Source organism: Bos taurus, chromosome 22, assembly GCF_002263795.3.
Source record: "Bos taurus isolate L1 Dominette 01449 registration number 42190680 breed Hereford chromosome 22, ARS-UCD2.0, whole genome shotgun sequence".
In the NCBI taxonomy this organism is placed as follows: domain Eukaryota; kingdom Metazoa; phylum Chordata; class Mammalia; order Artiodactyla; family Bovidae; genus Bos; species Bos taurus.
This window is the reverse complement of record NC_037349.1, coordinates 17,632,612-17,654,173: the sequence shown is the minus strand read 5'-3', so window position 1 is coordinate 17,654,173 and position 21,562 is coordinate 17,632,612. Positions and strand designations below refer to the sequence as shown.

Sequence of the window (21,562 nt, the reverse complement as noted above, 5' to 3'; positions counted from 1 at the left end):
TTCACCCACTCTCTTGATAAAAATTTTACTGTCTATCATGCCTTCTTTTCTAACTTTAGGAAAAATATCTCTATAAAGGCTACATTTACAGCAACATAGATGGACCTAGAGATTGTCATACTGGGTGAAGTAAGTCAGACAAAGACAAATACCACATGATATTGCTTATATGTATAATCTTAAAAAAAGCGTACAAATGAACTTATCTAAAAAGAGAAGAAGTTACAGATTTAGAAAATAAACATATGGTTACCAGGGGGTAAGGGAGGGGGGATAAACTAGGAAGATAGGGACTAACATATACATTACAATATACAAAAGAGATAACTAATAAAGACCTACTGTATAGCACAGAGAATTTTACTCAATACTGTGTAATGGCCAATGTGGGAAAAGAATCTAAAATAGAGTGGATATATGTATATGTGTAACCAATTCACTTTGCTGTACAGCAGAAACTAACACAACATTGTAAATCAACTATATTTCAATAAAAATTAAAATTTTTTTATCTCTGGGCTTTCTATTTTGTTCCATTGATCTATATTTCTGTCTTTGTGCCAGTACCATACTGTCTTGATGACTGTGGCTTTGTAGTAGAGCCTGAAGTCAGGCAGGTTGATTCCTCCAGTTGCATTCTTCTTTCTTAAGATAGCTTTGGCTATTCGAGGTTTTTTGTATTTTCATACAAATTGTGAAATTATTTGTTCTAGCTCTGTGAAGAATACCGTTGGTAGCTTGATAGGGATTGCATTGAATCTATAAATTGCTTTGGGTAGTATACTCATTTTCACTATATTGATTCTTCCAATCCATGAACATGGTATATTTCTCCATCTATTAGTGTCCTCTTTGATTTCTTTCACCAATGTTTTATAGTTTTATATATATAGGTCTTTAGTTTCTTTAGGTAGATATATTCCTAAGTATTTTATTCTTTTTGTTGCAATGGTGAATGGAATTGATTCCTTAATTTCTCTATTTTCTCATTATTAGTGTATAGGAATGCAAGGGATTTCTGTGTGTTGATTTTATATCCTGCAACTTTACTATAATCATTGATTAGTTCTAGTAATTTTCTGGTGGAGTCTTTAGGGTTTTCTATGTAGAGGATCATGTCATCTGCAAACAGTGAGAGTTTTACTTCTTCTTTTCCAATTTGGATTCCTTTTATTTCTTTTTCTGCTCTGATTGCTGTGGCCAAAACTTCCAATTAAAAAAGAAAAGGCTACAGAGCAGAAAACAAAGTCCCCTGTGATTGCAATACACACCCTCCACATCCTTCCGTCCTCACTTTGTGAACCTTACAAAGTGGCAGGAGACGATGGGAGGAGAGGAGGAACGGTGTCAGGCCTCAGAGATATTTTCTGGTTAATTTTGCCTGTCTCTTAGCATGCACAGGAAACAGAAATCTAAAATAATCAACTACTGTAAGTTTCTTACCTTTTGAATGAATCTGATTCTGATGAAGAAAGAGCTTCCTCTTGAATATCAGTACAACTGAAAGAATCATCTTGTCTGCTACGCTCTAATTTCCCTGGGAAGTCCAGCTTTGATTGACGGAAGTGGTTTGTTTCTACCGAGGGTGTATCTGATGATTTAATTTTATTATCTTCCTGTCCTACAAAAGAAAAAGGAAAGAAAGGGAAAAAAAGAAATATTTAAGAGTACCTTAAAATTTATAACCTCTGTATATTTATTATTTCCACTACATTTAATATTGCTATTTGTACTTGGTAAAATAGAAGTTTATGTAATATTGACTCCAAAACTCTAGTTTTGGAGCCAGAGAATAAAGAATAAGCACTACACTTGTGCCATTTGCTTACACTGTCCACCCATGTATTTCCAGATTCATTAATTCAAAAATAAAATTTTCTTTGAAATCAAGAGTGGGGAAAAACTTATAATTCTAATGAGGCTTTTATTTACAGTGAAAGTGAAGTCACTCAGTCATGTCCGACTCTTTGCGACCCCGTGGACTGTAGCCTACCAGGCTCCTCCATCCGTGGGATTCTCCTGTCAAGAATACTGGAGTGGGTTGCCATTTCCTTCTCCAGGAGATCTGCCCAACCCAGGGATCGAACCCGGGTCTCCTGCATTGCAGGCAGACGCTTTACCATCTGAGCCACCAGAGAAGCTCAAGAATTCCTGCATATTTCATAGATCAGAGAATAGTGATAAACATAAAAAAAATTACAAAAAAGTATTAAAGATTCAATTAATAAGAGAACTACAATCTTTGTCAGTGACTGTTGTATGGTAGTGAATCTTTCTGGTCATTTTCCTAAATCTGTTACACAGAATCTACTATTCACTGGTGAAAAGAAAAACTAATCAGACATAACCAAGGTATCTGTTTGATCAAGACACATCACATTTCTACTCATCCCTTGTCATATTCTCACTTTCTGAGTTCTCTTATTGCAGATCAAGGCCCAGGACAGCTGAGGGGATGCAGACAGTGTTTGCCAGAATGTGACCTGCAGGTGTGACCAAAGGTCTGCAAATATGAAGGCAGAAGTCATCTCCGTGCAGCTGTGCTGGGACTTCAGCTGTGCTGACTTTAAGGTCAGGGACTGAGTAAGCACCTGACCCCCTTGACATGTGCCATGAGGACAGAATCTCCTTTCGCATGTTTGCTCACAGGGAAGCAGAGCTTTTACACACTACTCATACACTTGTGGAGATAAGTGACCTTTCACAAAGGACACCAACAAGAACTGTCAAGGTTTTGTGGAAAAATTACGGAAAAGGAGTAAGACATATTCTTCAAACAAACAAACCTTCCCAACTTCATATGATCAAGATTTTTCCAGAAATAAGTATAAGTTCTTGTTACACTGGAGAACAGCATACATCACACAAGAGTATAATTTCTAAAACTAAGCTCCTGATGTTCTCTGGCTTTCACTAAGCCTGCTCATTACCAATACAAGCCATATCCTCTAACGTTTATCTGGGAAATGGAAATGAGCAGCTAACTAAGACAGGATCTCTAGGATCTTCTCTTGCAAACAGACACCTACAACCAGGTTAAAAGGACACAATGACCCACTGAACCCAGGTGACTCTATCACTCAACTTTCTGGGTGAATACAATCAAGTTGGTAATCCAGGGAGAAGGAATTTAACATGAGTATCTTTTATTTTTACACCTGATTTATATTCTTCTCTTCTTTCACTTAAAGAAAATTTTAATTAACGTATGTATTTTTGGCTGTGCTGGGTCTTTGTTGCTGTGCAGGCTTTTCTCTAGTCCTAGCACACACAGGCTTCTCTTTGCAGTGGGTTCTCTTGTTGCAGAGCATGGGCTCTAGAGCATGCAGGTTTCAGTACCTGTGGCTCCCGGGCTCTAGAGCACAGGCTCAATAGTTGTGGCACACGGTCTTCAGTGTGCCTTGGCATGTGGGATCTTCCTGGACCGGGAATGGAATCTGTATCTCCTGCACTGGCAGGTGGATTCTTTACCCCTGAGCCACCAGGGAAGCCCCTTCCACTCCTACGTAAGCTTCCACAGGATAAATTTCCTCTTGCGGACAAGTATTGTTCAACAAGCATGGACAGTGAAAGTCAGTTATCCTTCTTATCTGTCCACGGATCTCAGGAGAGAACTCCAAATAAAGCTGAACGCATGAGGCCCCAACATTAAACTTCTCCAAAGACATGCATCAAAAACAGATGAAGGTTTTACTTAAGAAGACACATACCTCATGCACTTATGCTGGCACTCTGATGAGCCAGTTATTGTAAAGAGCAAATGTTACACTGGCTATATGACACTGTACAAAGCCCAGCCTTTCAGCCTGTTCCATTCTCTCTCTCTCTCTCTCTCTCACACTCCCCACCCCTCCCAGACACACGCCTTCACACACAGCAATCTACCAGCAGTGCTCATCTCTGAACCCTAGAGAGAGTAAGTCATGCGTACATACACAAAGAACACACAACTCCTGAGTATAAGCAATCAATCGTCTTCAAAAGGCAGTCAACCAATAAACAAAAATATTCTCTTTATCTGAAATATTAAGCTGGATTTTCTCAGGGATTAAACTGCTTTCTGACAACATATTTTAATAACAGCATGAACTAAGTTGCTGACAAAGACCACAAAGAATATACATAAAAAACCTGTACTCAGTCAGCAACCTTCTACAGAACACCAGGAGAACAGAGGACAAAAATAAAGAATGCAATAGCACCAAAAGGATAAACTACTTAGATGTCAACTAACCAAAGCAATCCAGCAATACAATGCAATCCCAGTGGATTATTTTTTTGACAGAAATAGAAAATCCACCTCAACATTCACATGGAATCTTAAAGGAAATCAGATGGCCAAAACAACCCTGAAAAGGATGAATAAAGCTGGAGAACTCATATCCTCTGACTGAAATTTATTACAAAGTTATGGCAATTAAAACAGCATAGCACTGGTGTAAGAACAGATATACAGACCAATTAAACGGAACACAGAGTACAGAAATATGTCCTCACATATATAGCCAACTGATTTTCAAAAAGGATACCAAAAGCATTCAATGGGGTAAGTATAGTCTTCAGACAAATGGTATTCAGAAAACCGGATTATCGACATGTAAAAAGGATGAAGCTGGACCCTTACTTATATTATATACAAAAATTAACTCAAAGTGGACCACAGACCTAAATAAGAGCTAAAACTATGAAACTCTTAGGAGAAAACATAGAGGAAAACTTCATGACACTGATTTTGCAACAACTTCATGAATATAAAAGTGAAAGCATAGGCAACAAGAGAAAAAACTGATAAATTGAATTTCATCAAAACAAAGCACTTTTGCATCAAAAGATACTATCATGGAAATAAAAAGACAACAGAGAAAAAGTTTATATAAGGAATCAATATTCAGAATATTTAAAGAATTCCTAAAACTCAACAACAAAAAAAAAGCCAATTAAAAAATGAGCAAAGGGCTTAAACAGACACTTCTCCAAAGAAATAAAACAAGTGGCAAATAACCATATAAAAAAATCTCAATCTCATTAGTCATTAGAAAAATATAAATCAAAACCACAATGAGATACAAATTTATATCTACCAATATGGGGTTTCAGTAAGAAAAATGAAAAATAACAAGTGATGAGCATATAGCAAAACTGGATTCCTCAGCACTGCTGATGGGAATGTAAAATGGTGCAGCCACTACAGAAACTAGTTTGGTGGTTTCTAAAAAGGGAAACAAAGAATTATTGTAAGAACCAGAAATGCCACTGCTAGGTACTTACCCAAAAGAACGGAAAGCAGAGGCTTGAACAGATACATGAACACCAATGCACACAGCAGCATCATTCACAATAGCCACAAGGTGGAAAAAAACCATTACAAATGAATGGATGAACAAAATACGGTCTATAGAGGCAATGGAGTATTATACAGCCATATGAAGTAATAGATTTTGATATATGTTATAAAATGGTGACCCTGAAGACATTATGCTTAATGACATAAGCTGATACAGAAGAAAAAAATAATACATGATTTCACTTTTATGAGGTACCCAGAAGAAGCAAATTCACAGACACAGAAAGCAGACCAAGGATTACTAAGGGCTGGTGGGGAAAGTGAAAGAGTTATTACTTGATAGGTTAGTTTTGAGTGTAATAGTGGTGATGGTGACACAGCATTGTGAATGTACTTACAGCCACTGACTTAGGCTACCCACTCCAGTATTCTAGCCCGGAGAATCCCACGGACTGTATAGTCCATGGGGTTGCAAAGAGTTGGACACAACTGAGTGACTTTCACTTCACTTAAAGTCCTGGCAATAAAAATATAATATTAATCTCAAATTTTTACATGGGCTAAAATTAAGGAATGTGCAATGTATTAGCTTTAGATATTTTAGCAAAACATTCCATTCAAAGTAAATACCAGTGAACTACAGTAAAAATAATTTATTCTCTTTGTAGGATATCTGAGGATGGGCAGCAATAAATCCTATACCTCAAGCTTAAACAACTAAGAAACTTCTGATTTATCATGAAAGGAAGAGGTATTTTTAGAAACTATATCTTCAGGACACCTCCTCATTCATTTATTTCTGGAATAATAAAACTAGTTTACATCCAACAACTGCTACATGTCTAAATATACTAATAAGTCCAAAGTAAAGTTCTTTGATTTTATTTTTTTATATTAAAAATAGTAAAATTCAATACACTTCCGTTTTTAATTAAAGTCTCTTACCCACACATACAGAGGATAGTTTTTCTGTAGATTCATCTCCTTTTGTTGCTTTTCTTTTGGACATTCCAACAGTCTTTTTGTATCCTTTTTTGGCTTGATCCACCAGAAGATGAAATTCATCCTGATGTTTTTTACCTGAATTCAAAAGAGGTCAGTAAATCAGGACTATAAAAGGTACACGTACGTCCGCAATCGACAAAGTGAACATCAAGAACATAATCAGTTCAGTTCAGTTCAGTCACTCAGTTGTGTCCGACTCTTCACAACCCCATGAATCGCAGCACTCCAGGCCTCCCTGTTCATCACCAACTCCCGGAATTCACCCAGACTCACGTCCATCGAGTCAGTGATGCCATCCAGCCATCTCATCCTCTGTCGTCCCCTTCTCCTCCTGCCCCCAATCCCTCCCAGCATCAGTCTTTTCCAATGAGTCAACTCTTCGCATGAGGTGGCCAAAGTACTTGAGTTTCAGCTTCAGCATCATTCCTTCCAAAGAAATCCCAGGGCTGATCTCCTTCAGAATGGACTGGTTGGATCTCCTTGCAACCCAAGGGACTCTCAAGAGTCTTCTCCAACACCACAGTTCAAAAGCATCAATTCTTCGGCGCTCAGCCTTCTTCACAGTCCAAATCTCACATCCATACATGACCACAGGAAAAACCATAGCCTTGACTAGATGAACCTTTGTTGGCAAAGTAACGTCTCTGCTTTTGAATATGCTATCTAGGTTGGTCATAACTTTCCTTCCAAGGAGTAAGCGTCTTTTAATTTCACGGCTGCAGTCACCATCTGCAGTGATTTTGGAGCCCAAAAAAATAAAGTCTGACACTGTTTCCACTGTTTCCCCATCTACTTCCCATGAAGTGATGGGGCCAGATGCCATGATCTTTGTTTTCTGAATGTTGAGCTTTAAGCCAACTTTTGCACTCTCCTCTTTCACTTTCATCAGGAGGCTTTTTAGTTCTTCTTCACTTTCTGCCATAAGGGTGGTGTCATCTGCATATCTGAGGTTATTGATATTTCTCCCGGCAATCTTGATTCCAGCTTGTGCTTCTTCCAGTCCAGCATTTCTCATGATGTACTCTGCATAGAAGTTAAATAAGCAGGGTGACAATATACAGCCTTGACGTACTCCTTTTCCTAATGGAACCAGTCTGTTGTTCATGTCCAGTTCTAACTGTTGCTTCCTGACCTGCATACAAATTTCTCAAGAGGCAGATCAGGTGGCCTGGTATTCCCATCTCTTTCAGAATTTCCCACAGTTTATTGTGATCCACACAGTCAAAGGCTTTGGCATAGTCAATAAAGCAGAAATAGATGTTTTTCTGGAATTCTCTTGCTTTTTCCATGATCCAGTGGATGTTGGCAATTTGATCTCTGGTTCCTCTGCCTTTTCTAAAACCAGCTTGAACATCAGGAAGTTCACGGTTCACATATTGCTGAAGCCTGGCTTGGAGAATTTTGAGCATTACTTCAAGAACACAAATGTGCTCAAGAACAGCACCCTTTGAACTCATTTACAATGAATTTAAGAAGCCTGGCGGTTGTGGGGCGGAGGCGGGGGCAGGGGGAGATGCTGTGGCAACCTTCTTTTATATTAGTATCTTCTCCTTTTCTCAGATACAGACTTGAAACATAACATTCCTAGTTTACATCTGTAGGTTTCTTCCCACATCCCATACTCGTTTAAAAAAGCTTTTTGTTAGAGCATGAAAGAGGCTGTTTTCTTAAATATTTCCAAAAGACACCAGTCTAACTTCTAAGATATAACCGTACTAGGAGGAAGAATATTAACTGAGTTTAAAAGTAGAAGTTTCTAGGAAAGATGGATAAAAACAAAGAATACCCACTTTAATTCCCCCTTTTCCTTCACATTTCTTGCCTGTTTTCTAACAGAACCCCTTTGATAATCTAAGACCCCCACCACCATCAATCTATCTTGGTATATTATAATTAATCAATCTTAATTTACTACTACTTCAAACACCTCTGAAGATAATTTAAGCTTGACCTCCAGGTCACCACTATTAATGTACATTAATTTACTCAATAAAGAGTAGCCACTCATTCATTGTTAGAGCATGGATTTGAGGACATCTATTTTTTATTCTGAACCAAGGTTCAAACAGCTGAGGTTGCAAACACTGCTGCTGCTGCTAAATCACTTCAGTTGTGTCAGACTCCATGCGACCCCACAGACGGCAGCCCACCAGGCTCCCCTGTCCCTGGGATTCTCTGGGCAAGAATATTGGAGTGGGTTGCCATTTCCTTCTCCAATGTATGCATGCATGCCAAGTCTCTTCAGTCGTGTCTGACTCTGTGAGACCCCATGGACAGCAGCCGACCAGGCTCCCATGGACAGCAGCCGACCAGGCTCCCCTGTCCAGAGGATTCTCCAGGCAAGAATACTGGACTGGGTTGCTATTTCCTTCTCCACTTAAACACTGTTAGCAACCTTAAACACTTAAGTCATGGTCTAAAATGTTGTTGTAAATTCTATACAATTTTAGAGTCATACTGCAAATAATTAAAAGTTTTTAAACTGTTTTCACCCAATAACCACCTTGTTCCTTGAACATTAGGGAGAGACTGTTCCTGATTCCAACATATTTATGTGTATGGTATGTGTATGCAAACTCCCAGTGAAACTAATGTGTTGGGCTGTAAAGTGTCTGGTAGGTTTTAAATAAGAGACTGGCTAAAATCTCAGGAACAAATAAGTTGCCCATAAAGATTATTAGGAAAACTGAGCTCTTCAGAAACAGGTGAGATCTTATGATTAGGCAAGAGCAACAGCACTATGGGGTCTACATAATCTAATCAGCTCTGTTAACAAGTCTCCTCCACTGTTAATTTATGGATTATGGATTTAAGAATTACTCAAGAAACTTCCTAATGTAATCTCGTAACAGTTAAGAAGGCTTAATGACTTTGTCTTCTGAAGGAATAAAATCCCAGGTTTAAAAAAGAGATTTTCTTTTTAAATCTAATTACCCCTCCAGCTAGACTAGAAACAAAAGTAAATGGCAACCACTGCTCCAGCTTTGGCCCAAGAAGTCCAACAACAACTGCTCAAAAAGTGAACAATGCCAAGAGATTATGACTGATAAAATCGTTCCTATTCATTTCTCCACCTCATTTTAGGAGTAATGCCATTTGGCAAGCAAAACTTCAGAGTTTAAATTCAATGCCCTGAATTTACCTCTTAAAAGTTTTAAGTGGATCAGATAGTGGCAGGAGCAGATGAATAAGCTCACATGCAACCAAGTCATATTCTTCAAGATTTTTAGTCCTTGAATCATACCTTTCTGCCTTGCCAAATGGAAATATAATATTCTCTAGTGCCAAGTCAAGTCCTTCATACCCTGACTACCTTCACTGCTCTTTTTAGAGCATATTTTACACCCAGAGTATCTCTGGGTCTGCCCATGAACCCAGGGGTGAACCAAAACCAGGATCCAAGAGTGGCACAGACTCAAGCCTGTCCAGTGACACCAATGAGATACATACTCATCTACTTTATATCACAGGAAGAGTTTGAAGTCAGGGTCTCCCAAAATAAAATCTCATGTCTTTTTTTTACCAACTAGCTATGACATTCATGCAATGAAACATGGATGAAGAACAGATTAATAGTAAAAGCTAACACTCACTATGGGATTATTCATTCAACTGTGAACTGACTAGCCTCACTTTAAATTTATGATCGTAAGTCTCAAATGAGCACTCAGCACTATCATACAACTTTTCTACCTTTCTCCAGTAAACTTTTACAATTCTCCAAAATGACAACTTCACACTTCCGCCAAAACTGCAACACTTCCTTTTCAGTTGGGCTCACATCACTCTGAAAATACAGGTAAGTTCTAACAGGAACTCTGACATCTTACAACTATTACTACTTCATCTGTGCACACATGATCTATCTTCCCTCGCAGTGAGCATGCAAAGGCTGTCCTTGCTGCATTTAAGGACCAAGCTCTAATTTATGCTCTGGATTCCATTAAGGCCTTCTCAAGGATGTAATGTATGCAATTATCCTTTCCTGTAACACCAACTTCTCCTCTCTTTTGAATCTTTCCCACTGCATACAAGTAAGTCTGGGATGGGATTGTGCTTTTTAAAGTTAGAGTGTGGGTTGTGAATACAACTTAGTAGGTCCAGATCAGCATCTTTTTCTTAATAAAACAAAAAGAATAGGATAAAAAGTGCCAGAGTGCATTAAAACGGAAAGAGGAAACAACCAAGATGTCCTTCAGTAGGTTAACAGATAATCAATCAAACTGTGGTATATCCAGAAAGTGGAGTGTCAACCAGTTCTGAGAAGAAATGAGCTATCAAGGCATGAAAAGACAGAAGAGCCTTACACGAACAGTACTAAGTGACACAAGGGGCTTCCCAGGCGGCACAGTGGTAAAGAATCTGCCGGTCAATGCAGGAGATGTAAGAGACATGGGTTCTATCCCTGGGTTGGAAAGGTCTCCTGGAGGAGGGCACAGCAACCCACTCCAGTATTCTTGCCTGGAGAATCCCATGGTTAGAGGAGACTGGCAGGTAACAGTCCATGGGGTTGCAAAGAGTTGGACGTAACTGAAAAGACTGAGCAGGCAGGCACATAAGTGAAAGTAGACAATCTGAAAAGGCTACATACATACTATATAATTCCAGCCATATATAGGATATTCACAAAAAGGCAAAACTATGGAGACAGTGAAAAGATCAATGCCTGGGGTTGAGGGTGAGGAAGGGAGATGAACAGATGAAGCACAGAGGACTTCAGGGGCAGTGAAAACACTCTGTATGATATTGTATTGGTAGATACACGTCACTAATTTGTCAAAACCCATAGGATGTACAACACCAAGAGAGAACCTAGAAGTAAATTACAGACTGTGTTTGATTATGAGTGTCAGTGTAGGCTCAACAACTGTAACAAATATACTACTCTAGTGTGGGGATGTTGGTATTTGCAGAGGTTATGCATGTGTGGAGGCAGGGAACACACAGGAATTCTGTAATTTGTCCCCGCTTTTAAAAAAAAGTAAGATCAGTTATGGTTTGGATAAGCATAACCAAGTGGTTTTGGAAGTCAATTATCTCAATACTTTTATTTTTTCAAAGTCACTAAAGAAATTCTGAAAAAAAATGACAGAAAACAATTTTTTCTAATGTTGGAGACAGTCAAGGTCAAGGACGGTGCATACGAACATCATTTGAAAATATCTAAATACAACCTTGTAAAAACATGGAAAGATTAAAAATTGTTTTGCAAAATTTATTTCAGTAATATGCGTGCATACAGTTAACAGTAATATAAAATAAAAATTTCACTGTGAGTTGCAGTAAAAACAGATCAGATAACCACTGGGTTAAGTATCTTCCAACTTTAAAGTGAAAGTTGCTCAGCCATGTCCGACACTTCAAGACCCCATGGACTCTACAATCCATGGAATTCTCCAGGCCAGAACACTGGAGTGGGTAGCCTATCCCTTCTCCAGGGCATCTTCCCAACCCAGGGATTGAACCGGGGTCTCCTGCATTGCAGGCGGATTCTTTACCAACTGAACTATCAACAAACAAAACCGTCCCTGGACCCAGCACCCACCTCCAGCTTTGACTTCATTTCTCTCTCTTACTGACACAGTGAAACTTGCCCTAAGAGTTGTCTGCCTTCATATCTCCACTTCCTCACCTCAAATTTGGTCTCAATCAATTCTAAGTGCTTCTGATGTCTCCTGTCCTATGAAACCACTCTTGCCACAGTGTGTTGTGAAACATGAGTCATGAAATCAATTACCTGTCTCACAAACTGGATACTTTTCATATATTTTAACTAAAACAACACATGACAACAGTTTAAATGCAGAAGTTAATGTGAGTGAGAGTCAAGATGTCTCTAGTAAGCAAGACATTAAAGAGATTTGCAAAAACAGAAAGGACTATTATTCTTCTCACTAGCTTTTTTAAGATCAGACTTACTGAAAAATAATTTGCACAAAAAAATTTTTAAGTGGACAATCTGATGCATTTTAAGAGAATGTATAGCTGTGTTAGGGAGAAGGCAATGGCACCCCACTCCAGTACTGTTGCCTGGAAAATCCCATGGATGGAGGAGCCTGGTAGGCTGCAGTCCATGGGGTCACTAAGAGTCAGACACAACTGAGCGACTTCACTTTCACTTTCCACTTTCATGCATTGGAGAAGAAAATGGCAACTCACTCCAGTGTTCTTGCCTGGAGAATCCCATGGACAGAGAAGCCTGGTAGGCTGCGGTCCATGGGGTCGCACAGAGTCAGACACGACTGAAGCGACTTAGCAGCAGCAGCAGCAGCATAGCTGTGTTATCTACCAACACAACCATAAAACAAAAGATTTAAATTATCCACAGACTTCCTTTGTAGTCAGTCCCTGCCTTTTTCCACCTGTAGCCCCGGGCAGTACCAATCTGCTTTCTGTTACCATACTTCTGTCCTTTCTAGAAGGGTTCATAAGTGGAATTATACAGGGTGCTACCTTTTCAGTTTGGCTTTTCTGTTAGTATAATGTTTCTGAGATTCATCCTGTTGTTTCAAATGTCAGGGGTTAGTTCTTTTTTGAATGTATTGCAATGTGTTTATGGATACTGAGATTGTTTTCAGTTTAAGATAGTATGAATAACCTGCTGTAACATTTATCTGTAACACTCATCAAACTGTTGACTTATAAATAATGAACTTTATTTTTTGTAAACTACATCTTGACAAATCTGATTCTAAAAATCTAGGTGTGGATATATGCTTTCACTTCTCTTGGGTAAATAGCTAAGAGTAAGTAGGTGCATGTGTCAATTTATAACAAACTTCTAAACTGTTTACTTAAGCGACTGTATCTTTCTGTATTCTCACCAGAGATGTAGAAGAGTTTCATGTGCTCTACATCCTGGTCAACACTTGGTATTGTTTTTTCTTTTGTGTCATTAAAACAAGCATGTAGTATTATTTTACTGTTATTTTAATTTCTATTTTTCCAAAGATTCGTGACTAATGACTAACAAGACAAATGATATATTTTTCTGTAGTTATTTGGTATATGAGTATTTTCTTTTCTTGAGGAATCTGTTGAAATATTTGCCCTTTTAAAAAATACTGGGGATTGCCTAGCAGTCCAGTGGTTAGGACTCTGCTCTCACTGCTGAAGGCTTAGGTTTGATCCCTGGTTGGTAAACTAAGATACCAAAAGCCGTACAGTATGGCCAAATAAAAAAATAAAAAATACTACCTAGGACATATTATTGAATTATAAGAGTTCTTGATAAAATATAGATTCTAGCACTTTGTCAAATACAAATTTTATAATATTTCCTCATAATCTGTTACTTGCTTTTTCATTTTCATATCTGTCTTCTGAAGAGTAAAAGTTTTTATTTTAATAAGATAGAATGTATTACTTTTTTCCTTTTCTTTTATGATTCATACTATTTGTTAAAGGTGATCATGTTTACTGTGAATAAGAAATCTTAATTCTTCCTTTTAATCTGAGTATTCTTTCTATTTCTTGCCTTATCACACTGGCAAGAATCTACAGTATAATGCTGAATCCACAGAACAACGGTAAGAACAGTTATCTCTACCTTGTTTCCAGTCAGAAAAGAAACATTCACTATTTCACCATTAAATATGACATTAGTTGTAAGTTTTTCAGATCTCCTAAACTGAATTGATGCTTTCAAATTTGGACTCTTCAGAGTCCCCTGAACTGCAAGAAGAGCAAACCAGAAACCAAAGAAAATCAACCCTGAGTATTCATTGGAAGAACTCATGCTGAAGCTTAAGTTCCAATACTTTGGCCACCTGATGCGAAGAATGGACTCACTAGGAAAGATCCTGATTCTGGGAAAGATTGAAGGGGTGGCAGAGGATGAGATGGTTAGATAGCATCACTGACTCAAAGGAAATGAATTTGTGCAAACTCCAGGAGTTAACGGAGGACAGAGGAGCCTGGCAGGCTACAGTCCAGGGAGTCGCAGAGTCAGACACAACTTAATGACTGAACAACACATACAGGATTAATGAAATTCTTGTTTAGTAAGAGTTCTTCTAATTATTGAGTGTTCAATTTTGCAAATGCTTATCTGCATCTACTTAAAAAATTACACAGTGTTTTTCTTCTTCAGTCTATTAATGCACTGAATTATGTTGATTAATTTTCTAACATTAAACCAGTCATGCATTTTTAGGATAAGTGAAGTCACTCAGTCGTGTCCGATTCTTTGCGACCCCATGGACTGTAGCCTAACAGGCTCCTCCATTCATGGGATTTTCCAGTCAAGAATACTGGAGTGGGTTGCCATTTCCTTCTCCATCTTGGGATAAATCCCTTGGTTTAATAACTTGGTTATAATGCATTATCCTTTTATGTAATACTGGAATTGATTTACCAAAATACTGTTAAGAATTTTTGCATCTATGTTCATGAAGAATATTGGTCAAAACTTTAAGGCAGGAAGTATTCCTTCCTTTTCAATTTTTTAGAAGAATTATTTTAGAATTGGTATTATTTCCTTCCTTATGTATTTCATAAAATTCAGCACCGAAGCCATTTGGATCTGGAATTTTCTTCCTGGGGATGCAAATTCAATTTAGTTCCCAGATGAAGGAATATTCATGCTTATCTACTTTTCCTTGACTGCTGCTGCTGCTGCTGTCACTTCAGTTGTGTCCAACTCTGTGTGACGCCATAGATGGCAGCCCACAAGGCTCTGTAGTCCCAGGCAAGAACACTGGAGTGGGTTGCCATTTCCTTCTCCAATGCATAAAAGTGAAAAGTGAAAGTGAAGTCGCTCAGTCGTGTCCGACTCTTTATGACCCCATGGACTGTAGCCCACCAGGCGCCTCTGTCCATGGAATTCTCCAGGCCAGAATACTGGAGGGGGTTGCTATTCCCTTCTCCAGGGGATTTTCCTAACCCAGGGATCGAACCCAGGTCTCCTGCATTGCAGGCAGATTCTTTACCGTCTGAGCCACCAGGGAAGCTCTGGTTCTATTAATTGATTTTTCTCTTTTCTAGGATCCTTTTTTTTTTGCTTCTTTGAATGCCTGGTAATTTCAATAGGATACTGTTAATTTTATATTGTTGATGGCAAAATTTCATTCTATCCTTAAACTGTATTGTAATTTATTCTGCTGCTGCTGCTAAGTTGCTTCAGTCAAGTCCAACTCTGTGCTACCCCATAGTTGGCAGCCCACCAGGCTCCTCCATCCCTGGGATTCTCCAGGCAAGAACACTGGAGTGGGTTGCCATTGCCTTCTCCAATGCATGAAAGTGAAAAGTGAAAAGTGAAAGTGAAGTCACTCCGTCGTGTCTGACTCTTTGCGACCCCATGGACTACAGCCCACCAGGCCCCTCCGTCCATGGGATTTTCCAGGCAAGAGTACTGAAGTGGGGTCCCATTGCCTTCTCCGGTAGTTTATTCTGAAGCACATCAAACTAGTTGGAGTCAACAAAATCATTTCATGCTTTGCTTTCAAATTTTATCAGGGCAAATTATCAGGAGAAGAGAATGAGAACACAGCCAAAGAAAGACTGAGTAAAAATATCTCCAAAAGATGTAACTGGTAAAGGACTTATTCAAAATATATAAAGAACTTTTAAAACTCAGTAAGAAAATGAACAACCCAATTAAAAAATAGGCAGAAGATCTGAGCAAAAAAGATTTACCAAAGAAGATATGTAGATGACAAGTAAGCATAGGAAAAGATGCTCCACATCATGTCATTAGAGAATTGCACATTAGAACAATGAGATACCACTATACACCTAACAGAAAGGCAAAAATCCAAACACTAACACCACCATATGCAGTGGGAATGCAAAATGGCACAGACACTTCCAAAGGTAACTTGGCAGTTTCTTAAAAAACTAAAGGTACCTTATGACCCAGCAATCACATTCTTTAGTATTTACCCGAATGAACTGAAAACTTATGTCCACACAAAAACTCACACATGAACATTTAATTATAGTTTTTCTCATAATTGCCAAAAGAGGCAACCAAGATATTCTTCAGTAAGGGAACTGGTCATTGAACTTTGGTACATCCAGAAAATAGATTATTCAGCTCCTAAAAACAATGAGCTATAAAGCCATGAAAAAACTTAGAGGAAGCTTAAATGCATTACTAAGGAAAAGACTATATACTGTATGAATCCAACTGTATGACATTTGGGAAAAGACAAAACTATGAAGATAGGAATAAGATAAGTGGTTGCCAGGGGTTAGGGATAAAGATGAGGCGCACATAGCATTTTTAGTGCAACGAAACTATTCCTGTGTGCCACAACAGTAGAAGTATAGCACTGGATGTTTGTCAAAACCCACAGAATATATAATACCAAGAATGAACTCTAGATAAACTGTGCATTCTGAGTGATAACAAGGTGTCAATGTAGGTTCATCAGTTATAAGAAATGTACCACTCTGGTGGGGGGTGTTTAGAGTAGGAGAGCCTGTGCGTGTGTCAGATCAGGAGAAACATAGGAACTATCAATATTTTCCACTCAACTTTGCTGTGAACCTAAAACTGGCCTAAAAAAGTCTGAAAAAAATTTTGTTATTAAGGAAAATTAAAGCAGCAAGTAGCCTAGAGCAGGGATCAGCAAATAATAGTCCAAGGGTCAAATGCAACCCATGGCCAATTTTTGTATGGTCCTCAAGCTAAGACTGGTACTCATATTTTAGAAAGGATTATAAACAAACAAGAACATTTGACAAAGACCATATGTAGCCTGCAAAGCCTAAACTATGTACTATCTGGCCTTAAGGTAGTTTAGCTTTACTAACAAAGCAGTAACATCTTTCTGAGGCTTCTGCCTAAAGCCTTACACACTAAGAAGTTTTTTCAAGTGTGCCTGGTGGCTGTTGAAATTCAAGCTGTTTCCTGTCCTGTGTGAACTCCAGAATTCTTCTGGAACTAACCTTTCCAAGTTTTTCTCTGGTCTTGGGAAGTTTCCTCTCATTCAAGGCTAGAAGGCTAGGTAGCCAAACACTTGCCCAGATCTTTCTATAGATCTTTAGAGCTCTGTTCTCTCTGTGGGTCCCTCCTTTCTGAGACTCTGTCCTGTCACCATGGCCTCCACAACTTTGATTTCTGTTGTACCTATTCAGTGATACAACAAGATTATTTTGGGCTCCCCCCACCCAGGGCCATAAAACCGCCTGCCAGGTGCTGGAGCTGTAGAGCTCATCATTTTATTTGTTCTCTTTCTCTCAGGGATAACAGTCCTGTGCTACCTTTTTTCCAATATCTGAAAATCCATTGGTTTATATATTTCATCTGGTTTTCAAGCTTCTAAGGGGGGAAAGTAAGTATAGTCTGTTATTCCATCTGGGCTAGGAGTAGAAATCTCCATTTACTTTGATTTTTGTGTATTGGGAAAGTTTTTTTTTTTTTCCTTACCAAAATATGGTATGATTTTAATATAAATTTATTTATTTTAATTGGAGGTTAATTACTTTACAATATTGTATTGGTTTTGCCATACATCAACATGAATCCACCACAGGTATACACGTGTTCCCCATCCTGAACCCCCCTCCCACCTCCCTCCCCGTATCTTCCCTCTGGGTTGTCCCAGTGCAACAGCCCTAAGCAACCAGTATCATGCATCGAACTAAAAATTTTATTTGACTATAGTTGCTTTACAATGTGTTAGGTTCTGCTGTACAGAAAAGTGAATCAGCTACTGTTGCTAAGTTGTGTCTGACTCTTTGTGACCCAATGAACTGCAGCATGCCAAGCTTCTCTATCCATCACTGTCCCCCTGAGTTAGTTCAAACTCAAGTCCATTCAGTCAGTGATGACATCCAACCATCTCATCCTCTGTCATCCCCTTCTCCTCCTGCTCTCAATCTTTCCCAGCATCAGGGTCTTTTCCAATGAGTCAGCTCCTTGCACCAGGTGCCCAAAGTACTGGAGCTTCAGCTTCAGCATCAGTCCTTACAATGAATATTCAGGGTTGATTTCCTTTAGGATTGCCTGGTTTGATCTCCTTGCAGTCCAGGGGACTCTCAAGAGTCTTCTCCAACATCATAGTTCAAAAGTGTCAATTCTCTGGCGCTCAGCTTTCTTCACAGTCCAACTCTCACATCCACACAAGATTACTGGAAAAATCATAGTCCTTACTATAAAGACCTTTGTGTGCAAAGCGATGGTTCTGCTTTTTAATATGCTGTCAACGTTTGTTATCATGAGAAACTCTGGAATGGATGAAGCACAAGCTGGAATCAAGACTGCCGGGAGAAGTACCAATAACCTCAGATATGTAGATGACAGCACCCTTATGGCAGAAAGTAAAGAAGAACTAAAGAGCCTCTTGATGAAAGTGAAAGAGGAGAGTGAAAAAGTTGGCTTAAAGCTCAACATTCAGAAAACTAAGATCATGGCATCTGGTCCCATCACTTCATGGCAAATAGATGGGGAAACAGTGGAAACAGTGGCTGACTTTATTTTGGGGGGCTCAGAAATCACTGCAGATGGTGACTGCAGCCATGGAATTAAAAGATGCTTGCTCCTTAGAAGGAAAGTTATGACCAACCAAGACAGCATATTGAAAAGCAGAGACATTACTTTGCTGACAAAGGTCCATCTAGTCAAAGCTATGGTTTTTCCAGGAGTCACATAGGGATGTGAGAGTTGGACTACAAAGAAAGCTGAGCACAGAAGAATTGATGCTTTTGACCTATGGTGTTGGAGAAGACTCGAGTCTCTTGGACTGCAAGGAGATGCAACCAATCCATCCTAAAGGAAATTGGTCCTGAATATGCATTGGAAGGACTGATGCTGAAGCTGAAACTCCAATACTTTGGCCACCTGATGTGAAGAACTGACTCACTTGAAAAGACCCTGATGCTGCGAAAATTTGAAGGCAGGGGTAGAAGGGGACAACAGAGAATGAGAGAGTTGGATGGCATCACTGACTCAATAGACATGAGTTTGAGTAAACTCTGGGAGTTGGCAATGATTGTTCCATGTTTAGTCCTAACTGTTGCTTCTTGATCTGTATATAGATTTCTCAGGAGGCAGGTAAGGTGGTCTGGTATTCCCATCTCTTTAAGAACTTTCCAGTTTGTTGTGATCCACACAGTCAATCCACACATTGTCAATGTGTCAATCCATACACTGAATCACCTGAAAATATACATATACTCTCTCTTTTTTGGACTTTCTTCCCATTTAGGTCACCACAGGTCATTAAGTAGATTTCCCTGTGGTATACAGCAGGTTCTCAATGGTTGCCTATGTAATACATAGTGTCAATATGCATATATGTCAATCCCAATCTCTCAATTCTCCCCACCCCCCTATCCCTCTTGGTATCCACATATTCAGTCTTTACAGCCATGTCTCTATTTCTGCTTTGCAAATAAGATCACCTATTATCATTTTTCTAGATTCAACACAGATGTGTTAATATATGATTAAAATACATTACTTATGATTGACATTAACATATAGTGAACTTATTGTTGTTTATAAGTGAGTTAAAATATTTTTGAAATCTCCTGGTTTTAATTTTTCTTAGACCCATGTGTTATTTGGAATTGTATTATTTAGTTTCCAAATTATCTGGTGACTTTACAGAGGGCTTTGTTGCTGATTTCTAATTTATTTCATCTTGTGGTAAAGGACAGACTCTTTGTACTGAACGAATTCACAAGGTGAACCTTCTGCACATCCCCAGGGCTCGCTCTCTCTGTGCTACTTTCTCCTCTCCACACTCTGTCTTGCAAACTTTAGCTCCTTCAGCTTCCCTGGTCTTTCTTTCTCCTTAACTCAAGAGCCCACCAGGCTCTGCCTGGGAACCCCTGCTTTCAGCCTAGGAACTGTTACAGTGCTCGTCTCACTTTTTCATCTCTCAGAGATTCCTGTCCTTTGTTATCGTTGTTTCTAACATCTTGAAAACTATTTCATGTGTTTTGCCCATTTACCAGTGGTTGTTTTTTGGGGAGGGTGGAGAGGGGTAGAAGCAGAACTGGCCAGAAGCAGAACTCCCCTAAACTCTAATCTGTAATATGATACACACTGACAACTATAACCCACACAAACAAAAGTTCTTTGGTGTGCTAGACAAATTTTAAGAGTGCACAAAGGCTTAGAGAACTGAGAGAACTGTTGCTCTAAACTTTGCAACGTCCCAGGGCTTAGTTTTAGGCTTTGTTCCCCACAGCACTCTCCTCCCAGGTAATTTAAGTATACAATTTTAAATCACTCATCTGTTTAGTTAGGTAGATTCATCCATTCATACCTAATTCTCTTTTCCACTTGAATATCCACTAGAAAGCCAAATGTAACATAGCAAAATAGGAATTCTGATCCCTTTCCCTATCCACAATCCTTGCCCTGGTCTCCATCTCAGTAAATGGCATCATCATTTCTCCAGCTGCTTGAACCAAAAACATAGGGGTCATTCCTGATTCCTCTTTTAGTCATAGGGGTATGTTCAATTCATCAGCAAATACTACTGGCTCTACTTCAAAAGTTTACCTTGAATTGTTGATTTTAGTTCTATGACCACTCTAGAAATGCCACATCTCTGGCCTAATTTACTAAAACAGCCTCACTTCCTACAGGTCTCTCACCTACTTAAAGGAATCTTCCTGGACCAGCAGCTTCATCACTTTCTACCCCTACCTGAAGTCACTTCATAGCACATAACATGAATCTGACACATCTTACTCACTTGTTTACTGTCTGACTATTCCCAATATAATGTAAGCTCCGCTTGAGCTGAGACATTATCTGCTTTTTGAATGTTATATTCCTAGTATCTAGAATATTGTCTGGGATACAATAACTGGTAACCAATAAATAGTACTTGAGTGAAGAGCCATCAGATTGGTTTTCTTACTATTTCTTGCCACCTTACAATTTATTCTCTATTCAGTAGCCATCATCTTTTTAAATGTAGATAAAATCATATTACTTGTCTTTCTAAACTCTCCAATGACTTCCCACTGCAGTAAGAATAAAACCCAAAATATATTCCTAAAAGGTCTTATGGGTCTGGCCCACCTCCCTACACACCACTCATCCCCTCCCCTTCACTCCATTCATACTCACCTACACCGTGTCTGCTTCAGGGCCTCTGTCTTTGATGTCCTCTCTGCCTGGACTACTATTCCTCCAGCTCTGTGAACCATTACTTTTATTTTAAGGTAACAATTCACCTTTTAATTTTAATTGTTACCTCATTTCAAAGGTCAACTCCTTAAGAAAAGCCTTTTCCTGATGACATTATCTAATGTCTCTATAATTTCTATCAAATTACTCCATTTTATTTTTTTATAGCTTGCCAC

General features: G+C 38.9%; 1 protein-coding gene across 7 annotated transcripts in view; it reads right to left on the bottom strand.

The window, feature by feature from the left end:
- RAD18 (RAD18 E3 ubiquitin protein ligase) overlaps positions 1–21,562 on the bottom strand; it is a 110,784-nt gene that overhangs the window by 39,881 nt on the left and 49,341 nt on the right. For 5 of the 7 annotated variants that reach the window (XR_009492264.1, XM_005222442.5, XM_005222444.5 and 2 more), the window contains 2 exons: positions 6,230–6,364; positions 1,444–1,621 (listed from right to left, as the gene is read on the bottom strand). Coding sequence is in view for 6 of the 7 variants with exons in the window: in XM_005222442.5 (XP_005222499.1) it covers positions 1,444–1,621; positions 6,230–6,364 (313 nt within the window). In the remaining variant the exon portion in view is untranslated. The remainder of the gene's footprint in view (positions 1–1,443; positions 1,622–6,229; positions 6,365–21,562) is intronic. The other 2 variants (XM_005222447.5, NM_001035295.3) reach the window with 1 other exon arrangement.